The sequence below is a fragment of the Seriola dumerili genome, unplaced genomic scaffold, assembly GCF_002260705.1.
Source record: "Seriola dumerili isolate Sdu_G_001 unplaced genomic scaffold, Sdu_1.0 BDQW01000226.1, whole genome shotgun sequence".
NCBI lineage: Eukaryota > Metazoa > Chordata > Actinopteri > Carangiformes > Carangidae > Seriola > Seriola dumerili.
The window spans coordinates 5399084-5423167 of NW_019174481.1; the positions used below are offsets into that span (position 1 = coordinate 5399084).

General features: G+C 42.3%; 2 protein-coding genes across 6 annotated transcripts in view; one reads left to right on the plus strand and one right to left on the minus strand.

Annotated features, from left to right (window-relative positions):
• Window positions 1–13908, plus strand: part of LOC111228745 (myomegalin-like) — a 36377-nt gene extending 22469 nt beyond the window's left edge. For both annotated transcript variants that reach the window (XM_022754763.1, XM_022754762.1), the window contains 26 exons: window positions 1902–2017; window positions 2168–2343; window positions 2518–2878; window positions 4120–4324; window positions 4424–4540; window positions 4644–4906; window positions 4994–5208; window positions 5460–5577; window positions 5684–5801; window positions 5940–5994; window positions 7777–8024; window positions 8103–8207; window positions 8319–8480; window positions 8657–8914; window positions 9033–9164; window positions 9261–9377; window positions 9462–9651; window positions 9745–9866; window positions 10115–10351; window positions 10470–10571; window positions 10774–10994; window positions 11090–11233; window positions 11384–11522; window positions 11971–12017; window positions 12256–12310; window positions 13651–13908. In XM_022754763.1, the coding sequence (XP_022610484.1) occupies window positions 1902–2017; window positions 2168–2343; window positions 2518–2878; window positions 4120–4324; window positions 4424–4540; window positions 4644–4906; window positions 4994–5208; window positions 5460–5577; window positions 5684–5801; window positions 5940–5994; window positions 7777–8024; window positions 8103–8207; window positions 8319–8480; window positions 8657–8914; window positions 9033–9164; window positions 9261–9377; window positions 9462–9651; window positions 9745–9866; window positions 10115–10351; window positions 10470–10571; window positions 10774–10994; window positions 11090–11233; window positions 11384–11522; window positions 11971–12017; window positions 12256–12310; window positions 13651–13790 (4163 nt within the window). In that variant the 3' untranslated portion in view covers window positions 13791–13908. The remainder of the gene's footprint in view (window positions 1–1901; window positions 2018–2167; window positions 2344–2517; window positions 2879–4119; window positions 4325–4423; window positions 4541–4643; window positions 4907–4993; window positions 5209–5459; window positions 5578–5683; window positions 5802–5939; window positions 5995–7776; window positions 8025–8102; window positions 8208–8318; window positions 8481–8656; window positions 8915–9032; window positions 9165–9260; window positions 9378–9461; window positions 9652–9744; window positions 9867–10114; window positions 10352–10469; window positions 10572–10773; window positions 10995–11089; window positions 11234–11383; window positions 11523–11970; window positions 12018–12255; window positions 12311–13650) is intronic.
• Window positions 13909–18338: 4430 nt separating this feature from the next.
• On the minus strand, window positions 18339–23793 carry LOC111229154 (5'-AMP-activated protein kinase subunit beta-2-like). 4 transcript variants are annotated; one of them, XM_022755358.1, is made up of 8 exons: window positions 23754–23793; window positions 22457–22636; window positions 22160–22317; window positions 21915–22008; window positions 21323–21437; window positions 20823–20956; window positions 20262–20330; window positions 18339–20147 (listed from the first exon to the last, which is right to left on the minus strand). In XM_022755358.1, exons 2-8 carry the CDS (start codon window positions 22613–22615, stop codon window positions 20070–20072), a joined length of 807 nt encoding a protein of 268 aa, XP_022611079.1. In that variant the 5' UTR covers window positions 22616–22636; window positions 23754–23793; the 3' UTR covers window positions 18339–20069. The 4 variants fall into 4 exon arrangements, with proteins under 4 accessions (XP_022611079.1, XP_022611078.1, XP_022611077.1 ...); XM_022755357.1 differs by having other exon boundaries at window positions 22457–22639; XM_022755356.1 differs by having other exon boundaries at window positions 23705–23790.
• Window positions 23794–24084: the final 291 nt, after the last annotated feature.

Below are 24084 nucleotides of genomic sequence, written 5' to 3' on the forward strand. Positions count from 1 at the left end.
TGGTAAGTTAATATGATATGTATTGTTTTTAGTTTATCTGCTTGTTGAACTTCAGTTCAGCTTTGTACCAACATAACAGGAAAATATTATATATATAATAAGTTATTTTACAGTCTGCACTGTGCTCTCTATATAAAGCACATGAGATGTGAATGCCAGAAATAATAGTTGCTCATTAAATATTTATATTAGGCAGAGTACATTTTCTTGGGATGTGCGCCCTGATCAATCATCGAGCCTCAAAGATGGAATCCTTGTCAACACCTCTTTTTTTTTTTTTTTTTTTTTTTTTTTTTTTTTTTTTTTTTTTGTATTTTAAATGCAACGAAAATAAACATGTGCTGGCTTTTTGTCAAAAGCAGCTCTGTTATGGATTTCTCTTTATTGTGTTTAATTGGGAGTTTGTTTTAAGAATATCCCAAACCTGAAATCCCGTGCGTGCTCCTTGATATACCTTCCTTTTTTCCTCAGAGGTACAACCCACAATTGAACCAATCCTCAGTGTAGAGATACTATTTACATGTCATCCTCAGCCTCCTCAGTTTGCCTCCTAGTTTGTCCTAATATACATTTTTATAACCGTAAGAACACACTTATAAATGTCTTGAAATATTGTCACATTTAAATGTTGTCAGAAGATTTCTGTAGATAATTCAGTTTTAACGTTTACTTGTAAACATCTACATCAAACTAGAATGTGTATTATAAGACATTTCCAATCCAAATGAGTGTCTTTTTGTTCATGTTCTTGATCCCTCATGCATGAGATTGTGGCATGGTTTTCATGTTTGCATGGCTGTTCTGCTCTAATGCCCAATTAGATGTTCACTACACTAAAATGCAAAATCCACCAAATAAGGGAAGCTCATGTGAGCCCTTTCACTCAATTATTCCCTTATATCAGAAAAAAACAAATGAAATCCATGTTAGTTTAAATGATAGATACACTGATCAACAGACCCTACAGTGCCTCTTTCTACATGTTCCCAGTATGACAGTGGTGTCAGTATGTAGTGTCACAGTGTGTAAACAGGGCCCCACATTCAGTCAGTTCAGCTTACAGAGCACATTGTTGAATCAATAATAACCCAGCACTTTTGCTCCATGAATTTCCTGCCCTCTCACTAGCGGCACAGAGAGGTTTCATATATTTCACTTTCATCCTTGTTTGCTGGTGGAGACATTTTTAGTTGCCAAGTGTCTCTGAACTTTCCCTTGTAATGAAATAATCCCATAATAAGTCGCAACAATACATAGAGGAACTGTAGAGATACACACCCGTACACCTATGACTCACATCTAGCACTGCGCAGTGTGTGTGTATGTGTAGTATGTTATGCGTATGTGCGTGTCTGTTTCGAAGCATTAGGGCCTATTATGTAAAACAGTTTTCCTTTGAAATTCCTGCTAGTCATTTTCCTCCGAGCCTCTGCTTCCTGGCAGCAAACCAACATCCATTTATGTGTTCCTCCCTCACTCTGTGTGTGAGTGTGTGTACAATATTTTGATAACATGAAATGACACTTATATGCTGTATACATACTATGTTTTAGCACATGATCACCACCGTCCTTCCATGTGTGTGAATATAAATGATCTCAAATCCATTACATTTGTTTTAGTTCACTTTCTCATAAACACACACACACTCGTACTAGGTTGCACCGCCTTGAGTGTGTTTTTGGCTGGCTGGCAATGTATGACATAACATTTCCCTTCAGTGCCACGGCTGGTGATTCAGTGTACAGACAGAAGTGTGGAAAGAATGGGGTAGAGGGTGAACGCTACAGAGGGAGAGACGCAAAAATTAAAGAAGAAGACGGAGAAACTTTGGATTAAGATTTCAACAAAAGAACAAACAGCAAGTGGATATTGTCCTTATATGGTTTTTGTGTTTCCAGAGCTCAGCACAGAGGAGGAGGAGGGAGACGATGAAGATGGCAGCAGTGATGAGTTCACGGACAGCATAGAGGACGATGATGATAAAGTCACGGCCAGGAGTTTGGCTTTCATTCAGGTAAAATGCTTCTATTTATATTTCAAAGTTAAATACCTTTAAATTGAGGCAGATTTGTTGATTTCTTACTGATTTAAATCTTAGAGAATGTACTTCATATAATCCCTTGACTTGAATAGAAATTTAACTTTTTTTCTTTTTCTTTTCTAGACTTCTGTGAAGGCTCATGAACCTGAGGGTGTGACTGGAGGGCTAGCGAGGGGGCTGCTGTCCCCGAGAGCTGATGTAAAGCAGCTTGAAGAAGCAAAGACGACACTTGAAGGCCAGCTCGAGGAAATAAGGTTACAACTGGAGAAGGATGGATACGCCTCTGTGGCCCAAATGAGGTGCGTATTTGTCTCAGAGATCCTCGGTAAACTTTATATTTTAATTGTCTAAGAGGACTTCATTGACTCTTGTGTTGTTGTCTCTGCCATCTGAGCTGCTGGAGAGGTTTAAACCTGACAGCTCCATTATGCTGATGTCGATTTGGCTTCATGTTTCTGTCCGTCTTCCACTAGGAGTGCACTGCAAAGGCTACAGGAGGAAAACCAGGCTTTGAAAGAAAGCCAAGGACGAGCTGGAGTCCTGGGAATGAGGATGAACACAGAGACGAATCACAGGAGTCTGAACCAGGAAGAGGAAGAGGAGGAGTACGAAGAGGAGGAGGAGGAGGAGGAGGAGGATGAAGAGGAGGATATGGAGGAGGAGGAGGAAGAGGAAGAAGATGAAGAGGAGGAAACATCTCCAGTGCCGGTGGGGAAGCGAGGTTCTCTGTGTGTCAGTCCGAGTGAAGAGAGAGGGAAGAGGCACTGCACGAGGCCACGCTCTCTGGACCTGGGAAAGCTGACGTCCCGTCATAACACACACCAGACTGAAACGGTAACAACACACTATACTTTTAAATAGATATATAATAAGGTGATGTTTGAGTGACTTATATCAGCAGCTAATAACTATCACAGATGAGTTATGAATCTGCTGCAGTAATTAAGAATTTCTTTTATTTGTCTTTCAATTTATATAATAATATTGTCAAATAAAGGTCCAGGGGGTAGAGAACATAATCGGAACAGCTCACAGTGCAGTTTGATTCAGCACAACAATGACACCACAGCAAACATGTCAACAACAAGAAAAAGATCTTAGCTGCATCAACACCTCTCTGACACAGTCTCTACAAAACTGAATGTAATAAGATTCAAATATCTTTATTGCAGGGTTAATCTGTAGGATTATGCATGAGATTGTTTCTCATGTTATTTTGTCCACCCTTTGTACAATATGGTCATTTTTACTATGATCGAAGGCACAGAACTCATTTACTTTTCCCTCCACACATCTGACAATGTCTTAAAGAGAATAAAATGGCAAACAATGGTTGTGGGAAAAGTGCTTGCATAGTTTAGCTAAGTAAAAGCAGCAAATGCCATTTTGATGGGAAAATAGCCCATTAAAAGTTCTAATTAGATTTCTAAATTGTAAACTTATTGGCAATAAAATATCACAAGTAAAACTTCATTTTGAATGATGGTTAATGTTAAATAATTGAGGTACTGAAGTGTAATCAAGTTTTTTTATATTGTCAGTTCTACAGGTTGCAGTAACTAACTACTATATTCAGTCATTTAAAAATCATGTTTTTAAGCTACAGTATATTTTGCATGTAAAACATAGTTTTGGGAAAGTGAAGAGAACTGCAGCTGGCAGATTAATGATGTAAAAGTGCTTTGTTATGTTCCACCTCTGTGAATAAAGCAGTGTCTATGCTCGCTGCAAAGCAGATTTTAGTGATCACTGCGGGAGCAGCTTTGCCTCCAGGCCCTGCCCTCCTTTTCTCCCTGACTTCTCCTCATCACTTTGCTCTCTATTTACGGTCTCTGTGTACCGGTGTGATGTTCTCTTTAGTCTCGTGGTTGTTTACATAAGTAATGGAGCTCTCACTGCTGCACCTTCCCATGTTAAAATATTCATATATTAACAGTTAGTATCCTGTTGTCCTGCTGTATGTGATGAACATAAGCTCCCACTTGTTAAACCGATGGAAGTGACATACTTTACCTGCAGTATCCTCCTCCATCCTTTGTATACATGTCAGTTGCTTACACACTTTATTGCTGCAGGAGGTGGAGCCTGCCGGTGACAGCAGTGAGGTGGGAGCGCTCTGGTGGGATAAAGAGGAGGGTCTCCACGAGCAGGCTTCCCGCCTCCGCTCCGATCTGGCTCTGAGCCACCAGGAGAACAGAGAGCTGCAGGAGAGGCTGATGGTGTCTGAGGCCACGGTCCATGCTCAGGCTGAACAACTGAAGGACTACAGAGATCTCCTCAGTGAGTCATTCTCAAGGACATGTTAAGGGAATGCAGACATACTGGAAAAAAAGTGTTCAAAACCACAAACTAACATTTAACTCTTGTGTGTCTATGCAGCAGAGACATCGGTCCAGCAAGCCAGTAAACAGGTGCAGGTGGATCTTCAGGATCTGGGTTATGAGACTTGTGGTCGTAGTGAGAACGAAGCTGAGAGAGAAGACACCAGCAGCCCAGGTAACAAACAGATTCAAATCCCTCTCAAATCATGATAAATAACATTATTTTTCTCCTGTGAAACACATTCAACAATATATTTCTGCTTCTCTCCGCCCTGCAGAGTTTGATGACCTGGAGATGTGCACATCCCTGTCCCATCAGCAGGACTATGAGGGTGTGGGCAGCAGCTGGTACGCTGGTAACTGCAGCAGTAACAGAGGAGCTTATGAAATGGCGGATGAGTCCTCTCTCCAGCACCTGGTCCAGGATCTGCGCTCACAGCTGACCCGCTGCCACAAGGTGATCCGTGGGCTGCAGCTGCGTGTCCGCTCCCTGTCTGCCACCAGCGACTACGCTTCCAGTCTGGAACGCACCCCTCGCAAGGTACTGCAACATTAATCAGCTGCTCTGTATTACTCACTGTAATATCATTGAAAGTTCATAAACTATTTTTTAATCCTCACCTTCAAGGTAAACTGGGCCTTTGAGACATCACCTGCCCCCAGCGGTGCGGAAGAGGATGAGGGCTGGATGTCTGACACCCAAGGGATTCGCTCAGGGTCCAAACCCAGCAGGGAGCTGCAAGAACTGATGGCACGAGTTGCGTCACTGGAGGCGCAACTGAAGAGCTCCAGACAGGAGGGAAAAGGCCAAGCAGAAGAGGGGAAATGTGCCACATGGCCCGGGTGAGTGGACAGGAGACAGAGAGGCAGTGGTTAAGGAAAGAAGGGGAAGGGAAGAGGGGGCCTAGTAAGGGTTCGCAGTGCCTGTATATACCCCAAGGCACCTCTGTTTTATCTAGAATTGGTTAACAGATGCACATGGGAATGGTTAGTCATAAGACTTAAAGCCTGTGGTGCTCTGAAAAACATCATAACATTCCTATTAATTCTGAGCCTCCTTGTGTCCCTCTCCGATTCTTTTCCTCCCTTCACAGGAAGTACAACTCTCTGATCCAGGCACAAGCTCGTGAGCTGTCCCACCTGAGGCAGAGGATGAGAGAGGGGCAGGGAGTCTGCCATATCCTCACCCAGCACCTGGGTGATACCACAAAGGTACAGCAAACCCTTCTGCATTAATCGATTCTTCATTTTCTGGGCCATGTGGAGACATTTTACGGTCAATATTCTTAACCTTCTTCAAATTCTCAACAACATTCAGGCCTTTGAGGAGCTGCTGCGAGCTAATGATATTGATTACTACATGGGTCAGAGCTTCAGAGAACAGCTGGCACAGAGCATCGCCCTATCACAAAGAGTGGTCACCAAGATCAGTGGACGTAAGAAACATCTTCCCCTTTGCGCCAAACGCACAGAAAGACGCCACTTTACTTTCTTGTGGTCTTGTTCTGTCTAAATGGTCTTTCCTGAACTTTGTGTCCCTCTCCTCTTCTGTTGTTTGGATTTGGTTTACACAGGCGACCGTGCAGAGAGCAGTGATGACAAGACGGGCCATGAGTTGCTTGCCCTACGGTGAGTCGACTTTATCATGTCCCCATGCTGAATGTACTGCATGAGCGAAAAAGAATATCTTTACCATAACACAACTTGAAGTGGTGGTAAGGTTAGCTGTCATGTGAGGCCAGTGTGAGAGAGAGATTTAATTTAAGATGGACCTCAGTGCATATATACACACCTTCAGTTATATAAGATACAGAGTCCTGTCCATGCATATACGGTATATATATTACATTTGGGAGGTGAGGAGTCTTCATGGTTGGTTGCAGGTGTCCACATGTGTAGGACGGGTGAATGTTTACAAGCTTAAAGATGAGAAATCAGAGCTAATCTGTTTCATGATTCAGCTGCACAGTTTAATGTTCAGATTACGTCATGTCTGCAAGTGTTTTTATAGTATTTAGACTCTTCATCACTCGTGCATCAGCAAGGCAACAGGCTGTAGTATCACCTGCGGCACTGTGATCAGTTTATTAGCTCACTGTGTAGAGCACCAGCTCTGTCCTACTGATTAGTTTACTTTGTCATGTGACTCGCTGCAGCATGCGAGGAGCCATCCACATGGCAGACAGACGGTTGGTGTTAATCCACACACAGGCCAAAGCACGGATCCTTTACTGTTAAGTTGCTTTAGATGAACAGACTTGCAGGTGTCCCACCAGCCGGGCTTAAGAGGCTCAGCGTGACTGTCTTTTGCTGGTGGTACATCACCCCGCTGAGTGCAAGATCTAAAAGAAGGAGTTATTTATTGATTTCTCTCATTTTGACATCTGCTCCTGTATTTATAGCTGCTGCATTTTTGTTGAGTTTTTGTTTTAAATTCATTTTCCAATAAATGTTATTTATAAGGTCGTCTAGAAGTCTGGGTAAAGTAAAAAGAAGCAGAAGACATCACAGACTGTAGTCAGCTGTTTTCTCTGCGTCCTTCAAGCTGACTCAGCTCTGTCTCTGGTGCATCAAGGACTTGCAGTTTGTGGACTGGACTCACAGTCAGATGGGTCCCTTGTGGAAAGCTATGCTTTCTAAGAACAGCTCCATATACAGGGACTCCCTGTGGTCTTTTTCTGTGGGTCAAAGCCAAGCTAAAGAGACAGCCTTTTTTAGGATGCTGATGGAGAGAGACAGGGAGTTCATGCTTCAACAGCTGAAACAGTAAGAGACGCACACGTGGTCCACTTCATATTTACATTAAGAACTCCACTGTAAAAAAAAACAAAACACAAATACTGGTAAATGGTTGTGGATTGGTCCAAGAACAGCTGAAGGTCTGCTCGGATAATATAATAATATGTCATTTTATCTAGTAGTCTGAAGTAGTTACTGTGTAGTTTCCCACAGCTCAAGGAAGAAGTTTTCAAATGTCTTGTTTTGACTGACCAACAGTCAATAATAAAAAGCTATTCCATTTAGTATCATACACAGCAAAGAAAAGCATCAAATGCTCACATGAATATGGAGCTGGCGAATATTTGGCTTTTTGCTTTAAAATTATTTAAACAGTTATTTGATTATCAAAAAAAAAAATTTTTTAACTGATTGATTCAACTTATCATTGCAGCTCTGAAATCTCATCATGGATACTCACATGCACATTATAGAGCTATATAAAAATGTTCTGTCCTTAATTTTCAGTGAATGTGAGAAAGATGTGGTGGTCTTTCCTTGTTTTGATGTTACTGACAAATGTAAACGCATCATGTAAAATTTGAACTCTGAACTTTGCCAGGAAATCCCAAACACCCGGCCTCATTTCTATCAGCTCAGAGTGCTGATTCTTGTCCTTGTGTACACCTGCAGGCTGAGTAAGGAGCTGCAGCAGAAAGATAAAATCATCGAGTCGCTCCACACCAAGCTGCATCAGCGTCCTGAGACCCCGTCCAGCTGCCACGCCCTCTCTGAGACCACCGACCAATCAGACAGGACCTCCTTGGTGTCCGACGAGTACAGAACCAATGAAGACTTGGAGCTGTGCTCTGATTTAGACGCCAGAGAGTATCAGCAGGAGCACCGGCTGCAGCAGCCAGGACACGGATCAGAACCAGACGGTATTGTTGAAGTTTAAGCCTTCTTTCTCTCTGTGAAATGTCTCTTCTATCCTTTCACCTTCCATTCCCCTTTTCTAGTCCGTCCATATTTCCCTCCTCCTCATGGGCTCCTCAAGTCCTCCAGCAGCTGTCCCAACATGCTTTGCTCAGCCCCTGTGTCTTTGACCAGTCAGTCCTCCAGAGGTATGGGACTCATAGATGGCTATGACTTGCAAAGAACCCAAAAATCCAAATTTTCTTTTCCTCCTCTTCCTCCATGTTCTGTACCTGTCACTTCCTGTCATTCTCCTCCAGCCCTTTTCAGTGAACCTGTTTCCTCCTTCCTCTCTGTCCCCTCTGGCCCTGACGTCTGGGGTAAGGAAGTCACTTCTGACCCCCGGCCCAGGGCCCTGTCTGTGATCGCTGTTCGCCCAGAGCTGGACACGCTGTACAAACAGATGAATGAGCAGAACAGGGGTGAGGGGCAAGGGAGAGTGTGTCATGTGTGAAATTAATTGTAATTTAAAGACTTAACTGTCATAATGTCTACTGTGTGTATCCACCGTCTCTTAGTCCTCTCTTGTCCTTTGAGTGTTTTCGTATCATGTTTCCCACACTTCTTCACTCTTCTGTGTGTCTGTTTATGGTTGCAGGATTTGCTGCTCCCCATGACAAGCCTCTCTTCACACTCTCACCCGGTGCCCACAACCAGCACAACCTCTCCAGCTACAGCCTGCTATCCCATCATGCCTTTCAACAGTACCAGCTGGGTGGCATCCCTGAAGGCCACTCGCTGGAGTCTGACTCAGGTCTAACGACGGGCGGGCCCTTGTGGGACATGGAGAACATGGTTCATCCAGTTGGAAGCTACCCTGGATCATCTGGACACCAGCCAGGAAGCAGCCATGCAGGTGTGAATAAGTTATGTTGTGTTAGCATCATAGGCTAATGATCTATTAGGATAATTATCTGATAATTGGAAATGGCTGTTCTTAATGTTTGATGTTTGTAATGTCTGTTTGTCCATAGGGGTAAATTTGATAGAGGAGCACCTGCGGGAGGTGAGGTGTCTCCGTCAGCGTCTGGAGGAGTCCATCAGGACTAATGAGAGGCTCCGACAGCAGCTAGAAGAGAGACTGGCCACCACTGGGCGTGACGGAGGTACTGTAGCCGTCCTCCACTTGAAAAACACCAAACATGATCACTTCTCTCTCTTGAAGAAATTACATCAAATAACTTCTGGTTTATTTTGTCCAGGGGCACCAACAAACATCTACATACAGGGGCTGGATACCGTCACTCAACTGTCCAATGAGATCAGAGTCCTGAAGGAAGAAAACTTGGGTTTACAGTCGCGCCTGCAGGCCAGCACAGGTGCTATATCTGAAAGCCAGTTAAAGTTTTCCTTTGGAAATTTGCATGTTAATTAATTTGGTCTCAACTCTCCTCCTCCCTCAGACACGTGTGAGGAGGTGGTGCAGTTGCGGGAGGCCGTGTTTACAGCACGGGCACGGCTGAAGCAGGCAGAGCTGGAGGCCGAGCAGTGGAAGGAGGAGCTACGGCGCCTTCAGACTCACAGCCAGGACCAAGGACAGCAGATACACACATTAAGGCAGGAGCGACAGGCCAGTCAGGAGAGAACCAACAGGTCGGTGTGTTCATGAGCATATAGAAATTATGCCTGTCTGTTTTAGCGTTTCTGTCATTTGACCATACAGTATTTGTGTGTGTGCATCCTCAGGCTCCAGCATGAGGTGTCTCTGCTGCAGCAGCAGCTGTGTGAGAGCAGGGATCTCATCCACTCCCTGCAGAGTGAACTACAGGTTTATGATCGAGTGTGTTCCAGCACAAAGGCCAACAAAGGTCAGAATTGTAATAATGCACTAGCTATACTTAATATACTTCTTTTTTTAAATAGAAAAAAAAAGTTAATATAAATGGTTTCCTGTGGAATTCCTTTACTTTGGTGCCATCTGGTGGTAGTATAAAGAATGACATCATGGTAGACCCATGCACACTGACATGAATAGGTTATGCAAACAAAGACTGTTTCAGTTTTTTATTCAGAAATATGTCCCAGTCTCTCCAGTGATTGTGTATTTTGTCTTCAGGCTACCTGTGTGAGCTCCCAGGTCTACCAGTGGAGCTGGGAGAGCTGCTTGGAGAGGTGAGGAGTCTGCGGGCCCAGCTGCAAACCAGCGTCCAGGAGAACAGTGCCCTCAAACAGCTGGAGCTCCACAAGCAGCTGGAGCAGAAGCTGGGTGTCGGCTCCCCTCGCACTCCCTCCCTCTCTGCTCTCACTGCCAGCCCTCAAAGAGAAAACTTCTACAGACGACAGCTGCTGCACGGTGAGACACTAGATGTGGCTCCAAAAAACTACAACACAAACTGTTTGTGAGGCTCGTTTGCTGTGGTGTGGGTTTGCATTGTGTCCAAGCCTGGTTTGTGTATCTGTGTGCTCCACAGACCCAGCTCCATCTCCACCAGTCAGGGACATTGGTCTGTTTAACTGTGGATCTCCCGGTCCTCCCTACTCAGACCTGGACGACAGCCATAGCACTGCCAATGGTGTGACTTAACCTTGAAACTGCATGACTGCAACTAAATCTCTTCAATTCTTTGCCTTCTTATAAGAGAGTGTATTGCTGTGTAACAATAATAACTCCTTGTTATGATTCTAAAGTGCTTGTCACCGTTTGTTTTAATCATTTCTGAACACTTGCAATAGAAAAAAATACAATAATGTCATTTAAAGTCCTTTTATCTCCAGCAGACCCTCTCGACCCTCACTCTGAGCTGGAGGGGGAGGCCCCTGATGGATCATTTGCGAACCGTAACGGCCGCCACGCCATCGGTCACGTGGATGATTTTAGTGCTCTGCAACAGCAAGTCCTGGAGGGCCGGAGCCTCGTCCAGCGCATGGAGACCACCCTGCAGGCCTGCCTCGGCCCGCCACTGCTGGAGGGCAACCAGAAACAGGGCAGCGAACTGGTGAGAGCCAGAAGGCCAAATGAATATTTTTAACCAAGCGCTGCCCACAATCATCAAGTAATGACTGCAAATATCTAAATCTGTTCTTTATGCAGGTGCTGGACTATGGATGTGTGAAGAGTCTGCTTTCCAACACCAGGACTCTGAGGCAGATTCTGGAGGAGGCGGTGTCTCTGCTAAAGATGTTCTGGAGGGCTGCTCTGCCCAGCACCGATCCCTCCATCCAAAACCTCAAGAAGGTTTGGAAATACATTATTATCATGACAATAGTCATAATCTTCAAAAGCTCTGACATTCAAACATGTGAAGTAAAAAAGTCATGCCATGGTAACAAAGATACTGTGTGTGTGTGTGTGTGTGTGTGTGTGTGTGTGTGTGTGTGTGTGTAGGAGCAGTGTATGCAGGAGGAGATCTTGTCCCTGAAACTGCGTGTGTCAGAGCAGGAAGAGGTTCTTAAGGGGACGATTCAAAGACTGAGGAGCACCAGCCGCACCAAGGAGAGCATGGAGCACTTCATAGTTAACCAGTGTAAGTGTTTCTCTGTGTGTGTGTGTGTGTGTGTGTGTGTGTGTGTGTGTGTGTGTGTGTGTGCGTGTGTGTGTGTGTGTGTGTGCAAGTGTAAAAACAACAGACCTAATAAGGTAAAGGAAGTGAGACAGAGAGGCATTCTCAGCAGACAACATTGCCCTTTCCTTCTTGGAAGTGCAGAGAAATTCCAGGTTGGGGTTTAGACAAAAACAATAAATGAGGCAATTATCATCCACAGATCTGTGATATACAGGCCTCTGTGGATTTTACTGAAAAACACAAGACTGCCTCTTTCAACCCTGTTCTGAAAACAAAAACAAAACCTAAAAGGAAAGTTGTTATTTATATGTGTGTAGCACATATAGTGCTGATTTGTTTTTAACATATCTGTGCTCTTGTGTTGTTGTAATAGCAGTACAAGCATAAATGTTTTCCTTGTTTTTTGCAGTGTCGAGGACTCGTGATGTGTTGAAGAAAGCAAGGACAAATTTAGAGGTAAGCTGCATCACTCATCCAGGATATCATACATAATGTAGGTTATCTGTGTGCATATTCCATAGGTCACAGTATTATGTGTATCAGTATTGTATGTTGTGATGTCCCCTGGTGTCCTACACTTCCTCAAGTCTTTGGTATTAATGATGCAAATTCATCACTTTTGGCTTTTCTGTCTCACTTGTTCCTTCGTCCTCCATTTGTCCTCTCCTCTCCTCTCCTCTTATAAAACCCCCAGAAGAATGAGCTGAGACTTTCCTCTCTAAGCTCCTCCTCTTCCTCTCCTTATGCTGGTAATTGTCTGACATCCCGTGGTGTTCTGAATAGGTAGACGTTGTCCCAGATACTCTATTTGAATAAGTGGACTGTAGTAGTATTAGTAGTAGGACTATTCCTTGTAGTTAAACTGTAAGTATTAAAGTAAATTTCTGTTGTCTGGGGCAGCTTTTACCGAAGTGTGGATTTGCTTTTGTCTAATCATGCTGACGTCACTGCTTCACCATCCCATCTGACAGCAAACTCCATCCCAGTTTAAACTGTTGACTGTTATTTTTAGCATTTTGTGACATTCCTGCTCTAATAGTGTTTATGAGAGAGAAATAACACATGGGAGATAATGGAGCTGATGGCATGCTACTATTCTGGTTGAGAGTGGAAAACAAGATGACCCCACACAAACACACACACACACACACACACACACACACACACACATAGCTCAGTTGATACACTTTGTTTTCTACCTGGGACACTTCCATGGCCAGTACCTAGTTTTTTGGGGTGTATGAGTCATGCATGCCATGTCATACCTTGTTATGCCATGACATGGCCATGTTGAAGCTGGTTGATTGTGGGTTTTAAAGACTTTGAGTTGCTCCTGAAACCACAACACTGGCACCAAATTACACTCACATCAGTCTACTAAGCCACCACTTGTTTACTTGTACGTGACCCGTGTATTAAGGTTGAGTCTACAGCTTCAGACCCCCCACGGTGAGCAATGAGAATAACCGCACGCATAGTTTCCATTCTGTGTGAATTCTGTCACAGTATCACCCAAGGATGTACACACAAACATGTGTGTGACACCTTCATGTGTCTGACTGACTTCTGCCCTTTAGTCTTAGGATTGAGTCGTGTCATAAACACCTAGATTCTTTCACACCACAAGGCACGCAGCACACAGAAAAAAACACAGCAAGTGTGTGTGTGTGTGTGTGTGTGTGTGTGTGTGTGTGTGTGTGTGTGTGTGTGTGTGTGTGTGTGTGTGTGTGTCTAATCACTCATTCTCAGCTCTTCATCTGCAAGCAGTTGTACTTTGGGAATTTTATTGCAGTTAATATTAAGAAGAGCGACCTGCCCCTTGCTGTGATGTTACTTGTTTTAAAGAGATAGTTTGACATTTTAGGAAACTTATTTGCTTTCTTACCAAGAGTGAGGTAAGAAGATGGCTACCAGTCTGTACGCTAAATGTGAACTACACTAGAGCCAGAAGTCGGTTAGCGGAGCTTAGCAAGTTAGCATAAAGGCTGTAAACAGCTGGCCTGGCTCTGTCTAGTTTTTCAGTTTTATTAGGCTGTAAAAGGATTATTGAATATTAACTTTCTCTCTCTGCTTTTGTCCTTAAATCCAGCTGAGGACCCAGGAGATGCTGCCAGAGAGCGGCCTGCTGATGGCAGTTTCCTGAAGACCAGCTGTGCTTCCAGAGCTGCTGGGGCTGCGGCCGGTCAGCGTCCTCCAACAAGGAAGCGCAGCAGCCAATGCCTGCTTTAGACTTTAAAAGAACCAGCCTCAACGCTACCACCTCTGACCTCTGACCTCTATGCTGAAACCGCCAATACACCTCCCCAACACCCACCCTCATCCTTCCAGCCCCCCCCACCCCCACCCCCACACCAGCCTGCCCTCTCCCATTCTTCCATCCTTCCCCCCTCTGGGCAATATGTGCACAGTATAATCTGCACCTTGAGCCTTACCAAACTCCCCTCACTCTCTGCCCCCTCCCCCAACCACATGTATTATTGTCTTTGAGTGATGCAGTCAGCAGTTTGCCTTGTCGTGTGTGTGTGACAGAAGAAGGTGTTTGACATGTGCCTCTGATGGTTTCAGTGACGTGCGTCCTACTGATGGAACTGGTTGAAGATGCTCTTAGATTCTGATCTCAGACCAGATGTATCTTTTCAGTCTGGTTTCAGTGGAGTTAAATCACAGAAATGTTGAGGGTAATCGTGCTAATTTAAGTTAGTGTCAAATTACCTTGTATTTTTGAAAATATGGACAAAGAATTGACATTGACATTGGAGAATTTAAATTTTTCTTATACTTGAGAGAACTAATTACTACTTGTTACTTAAAATAAAAAGTTTCTAAGATAGCCCCTGGATCTGTCTGTAAGAGCATCCTCTCCTGAGAGCCAGACAGCCTGTGGACGGAATAGATGAACATGCATGTTTAAAAATGGCTTGTGGGAGGAATTCTGCACACGTGTACACATATCTATATGTGATTGAACTCAGCTCACTCAAAGACAAGACATCCTCAACTATGACTGCCGCAGAAATGTTTACTTCTCGTGGCGCTTTTATTAACGAGGACATCTTTTTTTGCAAATGCAATGCAAATAACAATGACACCCACAATGTATCACTAGACACAGTGGAAGAATGTAGAGGAGGTAGGCGATCACTGCTACATAGTTGTGTACTAGCTATATCTGTATTTGTGGAGGAAGCTTATGAATGGTATGTCAGCCATCAGCCAAGGGTTATGAATAGCAGAACAAAAGCCAGAGAATGGTTCCATTTCAGTCACAAGCCTCCTCTTTTAGCTCCTAATGGTGCTTTTTGGCATCAAGCTGCAGTTGTAAAAGTAATGAAGAGTTGGGTCAGTTAAATTCTTAAGGCTACTTTGTGATTGGTCAGTTGTGATTTCTAAGCAGGATGTACATTACAGTAGGTTAGAAAAAAAGAGGTTAATGTGCTCAAATGGAACCAGGCTAAACACGCGTATTCAAGCTCCTCTGTAGGAGTTCTCATACGAGCATGTGCAATAATAATGTTGTTTCTTGAATGATCATGCTGCACCGGGTTATTATCATTATTTCTTTGCCTGACACTGGATTATTAGTCACACTCATAATAATGTTAGGACACGATCAGTGTTATGATTGTAAGTTTTTTCTGGAGTGTAAATGCATGACAGAGATTGGTAAATGGTAAAATCTAAGCTAAGGAACAGGGGATTGCCAATACTTGCCAAAGTTTGAACTTTTGAACTCTTTACTTCACTTTGACTTGCCTTATCCATGCGAATGACAAACTGATCTGAAACTGATACCGAGGTGTTTTCTCTTCAGAGGGCCTCTAGAACCACAGAGACGGTAACCGTTAGACAGCTGGTTCAGTTTATTTCGAATTGTGCGACAGAAATTAGCTCCTTCCTTGGACCAAAACGCAACAGTGGATTTTTTCCCACAAGGCCATATGCTAAAGTCTTTATGTTATTTCTCTTGGTTCAGGCCATCTTAGCATTCCCATGGCAATGGCAATATAGGTATTTAAGTTCTCATAGATAACACAAACTTTGGCAGGCTACTGGCGGGATCATTGTTCTATAATTCACTCACTTATAACTACAACTTCACGTTTGGTTTGATGTGTTTTCTTGCTGTACATTTGCCATTTTATGCTGTAAATAACCTGCTTTTTCTGTATAAAAATTTCTTTTGTGTGTGTGTGTGTGTGTGTGTGTGTGTGTGTGTGTGTGTGTGTGTGTGTGTGTGTAAAACATACAACATTTGCTTTTTGCAAAGTTGATTATCTGGGTAGCTGTGCAATAGCTTTACATATTTTATTTTGATGTTAAACATCATTGTATTACAAGTATGTTTCCTACATTCACTTCCTGCAATGTATGATTTATATGCAGTGTATGTTAGAGGATTGTGTCACTTTGAATCAATTAGCCACATAGATGTGTCTGATAAGAAATCATAAACTATGCCTTCATGATATGTAAGACACAGATCACAGTACCATCCACCTATAAAAAAGCTCTGATTAATGTTGCTTCGCTTGCCTTTAAATTTAGCTTGAGAGCTGCCTCAGTCTGCTCTCAGTGGTAGAAATGGCCTTGAACTAGCGCTCGTCTACCTGAGATCTGCCAAACTAGGTTTTATTTGCGCTCAAGTCTTGAAGAAAAGACAAAAGTTGCCAAGTATTTCAATAGAGGTAAAAAGTTTGATACTTCCTTTTGAAATTAAAGAAGTTAAAAGGGAAAAGTTTTGAAGAATTGTCTACTGTAAAATAGAACAAAAAGCCAATGACTGGAAAGATTGTGAATGCTGGACCCACAAAGCACCTTGTTCGAGCGTAAACAAAGCCTTATTGCTATTTGTTATTAAGAAGGGAATCAAATGGCAGTTTGAAACAATGTATTGTTGGTCCTGAGTTGCGTATGTATATACTGCTATTTGATTGGTGCAGCTTTTATGTGACTGGAAAGCAGCTTTGTTTCTGAGTTTATGTATAATCAACTAGAAAGCCGATACAGGACTCATATGGATCCTGTCTCTGATGACAGTTAACAGTGTGTTGTGTTGGCACAAGTATTATCAATGAAAGATTTTGGGAAAGAATGAATAAAACACTTAAAAGTTTGTGTTTTGTCTTAGTCTTTTTCATTGCACAGTTTTGGTTCCAATTTAATGTTGTTTTCATATTTGAGTCCCGATTAACTTCTGCTTTTTTTTGCTAGTAGATAACAGTCAGACTTCAGATAGGACAAAGCAGTTTAGTTCTTGACTATCTTAAATTGGACTGTGGTACAATGAATTCTGGGTAAATGAAATTATTTTTTCAAAATAAAATGGCGGACCGAGTCAACACATACTATCGCACAGCTGTTTATCCCAGCAGAAAATGTTTGTCTACTGGAAGAATTCAAAAGTTACAAGGAAGTTTTACTTGGGAAATTCAGCGAAGGGTGTAACAATAAGAAGAAAAATGTGGTTTGGAAAGAAATCGCAGCGACATTAACCAGTGTCAATCCCTCTGTTTGGGGGGATAAACGGTGGACGAGAGAGCTGAGTATGGGGTCAACCGCGGTGCCACTGAGGCTCCCCTATCCACACCGGCCAGTGCTGGCGCTGACTGCAGCCCACCAGCAGCCTCCCGAGAGAGACAGACAGAGGCCAGTGACAGCCAAGAGAACACAGGTAAGATTAGGCCAATAATGTCTCTAGTGATTGTTTGAATTATAGCAGTCAAGAGAAAAAGTTTTACTTAGTGTCGGTGGTTTTGGTATGCTAACAGTTGAGCTGGTAGCTACCTGCTAACGATTTAAGATACAGCCTATGTGCAAGCTAGGCAAGTTACATGTCAACAAACACTACAACTTGGCCTTCAGTAGTGCTGTCGGTGTTTATTTTTCTTAGCGACCCTTTCTTTGACTGGATGAGACAGCAAAGGAGGAGAGGCAGTTACTGTGGTCTCTAAAAACTTCCCCTTTACATTGCTCTTTCTATCATAATGTTAGCAAACCACAAATTATGTGTCATTTTTTCTTGTTTTTTGTTGTTGGGTGCTATTGGCCAGCTCATGTCACTGATTGTTACCATGGTAGCATTAATCTTAGACCAGAGCATGGGGGTAAGGAGTCTAATGTTTTTGGCTTAAACTTAGTCAGTCTTTATTTTTGTGAAACAGTCTTACTTGCATTAAACTGCTCTATGGGCCAAATTAAGACTGGTTTTACACTACAGCCCAATCTGAGATATCTTTATGAAACTTGCCCCAGGGCTGTTGCACCTCTGGCCACACCCACAAGTGATGTCACAGTGTGCTGACACACCCACACTTTACATCACTGCAGCAAAGTGAGAAGTTAAAGCATTGGAGTAAAACAGAAACAAATTTCAACTAACCTTTAACTTTTAAAAACAGAAATATTTTTTAACTAGATGAGCAAAAGATTAACTGAAATGAACAGATATGTCTTAAGAACACACAAAAATGTCTCTTTAAGTCAGAATTCAGAATACCATCTACTTATACCAAGAGTTCAAGAGAATGTTCTGTAATTCCAACTATAAAACAGTGCTGCTGAAATGAAATACTATCTTCAGGACAAGGATATAAAAGATGACAAAATGTCAAACAAAACATACAAGCATTAAGCCAAAAACACGTGTTTTTCACTAGGATAAGAAAAACCTGAAACTTATAAAATTGACCTAAGAGACTGTGTCTTTTAACCTAGAGTACTAGCTTCTTACACTAGAAAGAAAGACAAAAAGACAACAGTTGGGACCAGCGTGTCCTCTCTTTATTTGCAAACAAATAAAACTTCATACAGTGAGTCATCACACTGGCTCTGCAAAGCATTTTAAAACATTCATGAAATGGTTGTAAAATTCAAGTTTTGGTTTTAGCCTTAAATCACCATTTCTACAGCGTTTGTCCATACTCCCTTATCATATCTGTAAGTCTTAAAACCTCTTTGGACAAAACTGCATGGCTAGGCTCAACATTCACAAAATACTTTCAGTGTCTAGTTGATCACCAACAGGATTCATGAAAGCCCCTTCTTAGTTCTGTAGAGTTTATCAACTGGGGGTATATACTGTACTGCAACTGCAGACAATTAAACAACACAACTTACAAGAGACAAAAATAACTTTTAAAGCCACCATACCTCAAAATACAGATGAGCTTAAATGGTTATAAAGCACACACACGTGAGCAAACTTTGTACAACATTTAATTTCATGGCAACTACTTATCCTCATAGCCCTGTTTATGTGTGCCTCTGATCACATTTTGAGGTGTGTGCGGTCGCGATCTGCTTCTGAACATGTAAGAGTGTCATCTCCTTGTATCTTTTAGACATTCAATACAGGCAAACCAGCAAGTTGAAACAGTTTGGGTGCACACGCCTCTGTGTATGACTATACATGTAACATACAGTACATTTCTATTTGATAAACAGAACTCAATACAGATGCACACACATTATAAAGCACTGAAAGTTCATTATATAAAAAAAAAAAGAAGCACAAATTGGGTTCTATAGTCCAGAGAAACTACAGTACAAGAGTTGTCTGCTGCATAGTTAAAAGCTTCTATCGACACTCCTGCTCACAGGATGGTAAAGTGCTCGCAACATTATGTCAAGATAAAGGCAACAACAGAACTAAACATTGACCTTTGACCACCATAAACCTTTTGTAAAGCGGGTTTTCCTCTTGAAACAGATAAGTACTCCATCTATAGTAACAATTACATAAACAAAATGAGAAATTCAACTTATTTACTGTGTATTGACAATGTCAGATTCTGTTCACTGCTACCTCCTGAACAAAATGCGGTACTTTTCTTCAACAGGTTATTGCACTTCATGTTCAAGCAAAGCCAAGTCTGCTGCTCTCTTAAGCATCTCGAAAATGACCCCATCAAGTCAGTCTGTGATTCTGCTTGCAATTTCCAAGAGAAACGTCAAGTCAGTTAGTTAAACACTTAACTGAATCAGTTAAAAGGTGGATATGACGACACAACACTTTAAAATCAAACTGTCAATCCCCACCAGAAACACTCAGTATCCCTCACTCACTGAGAGCATTCATGAAACAGATCACTTACAGATCCTCTACCTGCCAAGGTGACATATGATATGGATACGGACCCAAAAAAAAAAATCTGCTTTTTACACACGAACATGCATATAATCACATTGTGCAGCAAACACACATGATACACACAGTGATTTAATCAGTCTCTTATCCGTCTGTAGATGTCAAATGTAAAAGCCACAGTATGGTTTTCATCTCTTGCTGGGACCCTACTCACACACACTTCGCTACTTTTGTTCACAGCCCTATGTAGACAGAAGTGCAACCTTTTAAAAAAACCAAGCCAAAGTCACGGCCTTGAGCTCACCTGTAAACTTGTTTCAGTGCAAGATTTGGCTAAATGCAATGATACAAAAAACAACAAGAAACAGCAGAATACAAACAGGCTGCTTTCTAAAAGCACTGTGGAGCACCCAAGCTGAGGATTAGATAGGCTTGTAAAGCAGAGAAGTGACGTATTTCTTCTTGTATCTGTGAGTCGCACTCAGCACCATCACTCCATCCTACACAGAAAGAAAGACAATGCACAGGCGAGCTGCCGTTAGTGGGATCCAAACCCACGGATAAACAGAGTGAGAAGAATGAGAAGTGTTTCAGCTGTTTCCAGTAAAACCTACCTTTATTGAGAGAGCGTACAGGTGATTTAGCATGACGTGGTTGGGTTCAGGCAGCAGGGCAGGGTCACACTGACAAGACAGAGGAAAGAGGAAAAGTTACGAAATAAAATCAGACTAAAATTACCACCTCCGCCAACCAGCCAAGTTGCAGGAAATATCACAACTCCCCCTTCTGTTCCTGAGTTACAGCACAGAAAAATGGCCAGAACATTTGAAGAACATTATGATTTCACAATGAAGTTGACCTTAGACTATTTGGATAAAAAATGTATGTTATAATGTTTTATCCTGCCAGACATTTGTGTTGAATTGTGTCATAATTAGCTTATGAATTTGTGAGTTATGGCCACAGGTCACAGTGACCTTCATCCTGGAGTCCAAGTGAATGTTTGTGCCAAATTTGAAGAAATTAAGAAAACAGACAGATGTACAGATGGACAGAAACCTTGCCTGTCGCCAGCAAAAATAAAGACAAGGTAAATCAAGGCCTGAAGAAAATAAAGTATAAAATCAGAGTTGTAAATAGGGAGATGTGGCAAAGGGAAAGGTGCAGACACTTACAGATATATTGGTGTCTTTGTTGAGTATGACTTGAAGGAGGTGAGGAGGGAGTATTGGTGGGGCTTTGAAATGCTCCTCGGGTCTGAAGATGTACTGTTCCTGTCCATATGGACCTGGAGGGGAGCTGGACAGATCTGTGAACAAACAACAGAGACAATCACACGACTAATAAGATTTCGACATTTCTTCAAATTTTCCTGTTGTTTTGTTGTCACTGTTTACTGTGAATATGCTGACAGCTGCTGGCCGGTGTACAAAAACAACAAATATTCACAAGAACAATGTACACGTCAATCAGCAATGGTTTTGAAGAGTTTCTACCCAGTTCCTAAGACTATTCATATTCATTTTTCATACATTTCCAAACCATTCAGGTCTGTTTGTATGAGCTGAATTGGAACATAATAATAGCATAATAATTTTCCAGTAACTATTGATTAACTGATGCAATGTCATTCGCTAAATGAGAACAAGTACAAACAGTCTGGATGCAGGCTGACCTGATGTGTCTGAGCACTCCAGAGAGTCGACCTGCAGGGCATCAAACACCTCAAAGTCAGACTTCTTCACCTGGATCAGGTTGTTGATGGTGCCGAGCTGGCTGGTTACCACTGGCTGCAAAAGAGAAATGATCCCAGAGGTCATGATCAAACACTGTTCACACATTTCCCTGGATATCTGAGAGACTTAAAATGCAGTTATTGGTAGGAGCTGCAGACTTTCAAAAAGCATACACGTATGTCTGTATGATTATTCTGTGTTTTTGCAGACCAAATAACATGACAGTAGCAACATAAACAATATCAGTCAGCACCTTAGGGGTTTGAAATGGATCAGATTATCCTGTCAATTTCTTGTTGATTTCTTTTATAATGTCTTAATTTCTTTAGAGGCTTCTATCCTTTCATGTTTATAACTTTCTTCTATCTTTTCAGCACGCCAAAATTCAGAGTCTGAAACTGAACTTTTTGAGATCAAAATCATGAGTACATACATATAAGTTTTTTTCTACATTTCAATTTAAGTGGTGAAAGAAAGAACTTAATGAACTAGTAACATGAAAATGACAAGAACAAGACAATGGTTATGTACCTCAGAGGGATCGTGGACCCACTGCCCATCTACAAAAAACTTGTACTGGTGCTCTCCTTCAGGCAGGTCCAGGATCGCTACAAAGTCATTATGACTTTGAAGAGAGGAAGAGAAAGAGAATAAGTGCAATACTGGGCTGGGGTTGAGGCTAGGGTGTAGTACAGCTGAGGTAAATGGCATATATGGTCATCTATATAAGGCAGTGAAACTGCTGGCATCTATGGCAAAAAAACGATCCTTTTTACCTCTTATTTAGCGGTATCTTTGTGCCCCAGTTATTAAAGGAACCAGCTATGTAGACCTCCTTCCCTCCACCTGCCCATCGGATCACAGTGGGTCGAGCCTGAGGACCAGGCTTCACCAGGTCATCCAGATCTGGGGTGAATTCTTTCTCTCCTAATGCCTAAAGGCAATTTGTTGCAGATTTTAACTACAATCTGTTTTTAGAAAAATCAAACCTAATGCATGCCACTGAAATCTTAGAGGTGTTCTTGCAGAGCAAACAAGGCTCTGCACAATAATCTGTATTTTTCCAGTAGTACCTTGGACTCAGGCCCATGGGTGTTGAAGATGTTGGGGTCATCTGTGCTGTCCACCATCTTGCTGCTGTGTTCTTGGTCTTTGTGACTGCCGCTACTGTCCGAGCGGTGGGCTTTGGCTCCATGGCGATCTCCAGACACCCTATCACTTGTGTTGCCCATTATGCTTCACTATTTACGCTGCTACTGGAAAGAAAAGACAACCCATAAACTAAAGGACTCTAATTTAATTGTAATCAAGATGTACCATTTAGAGACTAGGAAGCACATTAAAAATTCAACAAAGAGTGTAAGACAGAATCGGTAATGAACAACATGATAGCTGGTGTTAATTTCATGTCTTGCTTTAAAACCTCTATAAAGCTGATAAGGAGTTTGTCCACAATGGGTGGACAAAGTCACTGATGAATCTCTATAAAAGCTGAACAGCCCTGCGGATACCTGTTCTGCTATTTCCTTATATGTTCACTTGCTTTCATGTTAGACCAATGCTATCTATGCAAAACAACTGAATACAATACATTATCAATATGAAGAAGAATTATAGTGTGTTAACAACCACGGCAGTAGGCCCAGTTTGCACCTCGTATGTATTCATAACAATGTAATGACAATACATTACAGGCACAAACTAGTGCTGGCCACAGCCTATTGTGTGTGCTAAATATGATATGATGATATGATGAAATGACAACCAACATACAACTAGGAATGGGTAAAACTTTCAAGATACATCAACTGTGAACATGATGAGCAGCAGTCTGGTTCACTCAAAAGGCTAAACGGCTTTCCAGAAAGGCTAAAAGGCTTATCGACCGACAGGCTAGCCAGATACGAGTAAGAAACTGTGGCTGCCCGTTAACTGTGAACTCGGATTTGGCAGAACAGATCAGGCCACAATAACCACTTCGCGTTAATACAGTCATCCTGTCAGACTTGCAGAGCACAAGCAACAAGTTTCCCAAACTGACGTCACATCACAGACTAATACACCGTAGTTAAGAGCATACAGCTTACTAGCTGTAACCTCCCACAGTCTCCCCGCTGTCTGTTCAGCTGTGCCCACTGAAGATTACTTCGACAGGAGAATATTTTTAGCTGCTGCTGACAGTTAGCTAGCCCCTAGCTGTCACTTTCTAACTGCTAGCTAGCTAGCTATTTGTCTTATTTACAATGTCGATGTCGATTGAGATAACGCGATGGAAACTGAGCATATTCACAATGTAACAACGACAGGCCGGAAAAACTCACCGATCCCAGCTGCTGTTATTGTGCAGTTTGTTTATAGCGGAGGACTCACCTCTTTGTAACAACTGCAGCGCCCTGGTGCCCCAACTACGGTGTGCGGCTAGGACAAAATGAGCTCGACAGTTAACCTATCAGCAGTCTGTGAGGAAACGCAAACTTTGTAAACACTTCCAACTAGAAGGGTGAATGTCGTTTACAGATATTATCAGACAAATAGAATACAGATATGATGAGATTACACGTACTATACTCAAGGAGAATTATAAACTTAGACAGGTATTATGATTTAAGGAGAATTATGTGGTGCCCGGATGGGCAGAGTGATATTTGATTGTCTCTTTTACCTCAATTTATTAATATCAACGACAATATTAATATAAATA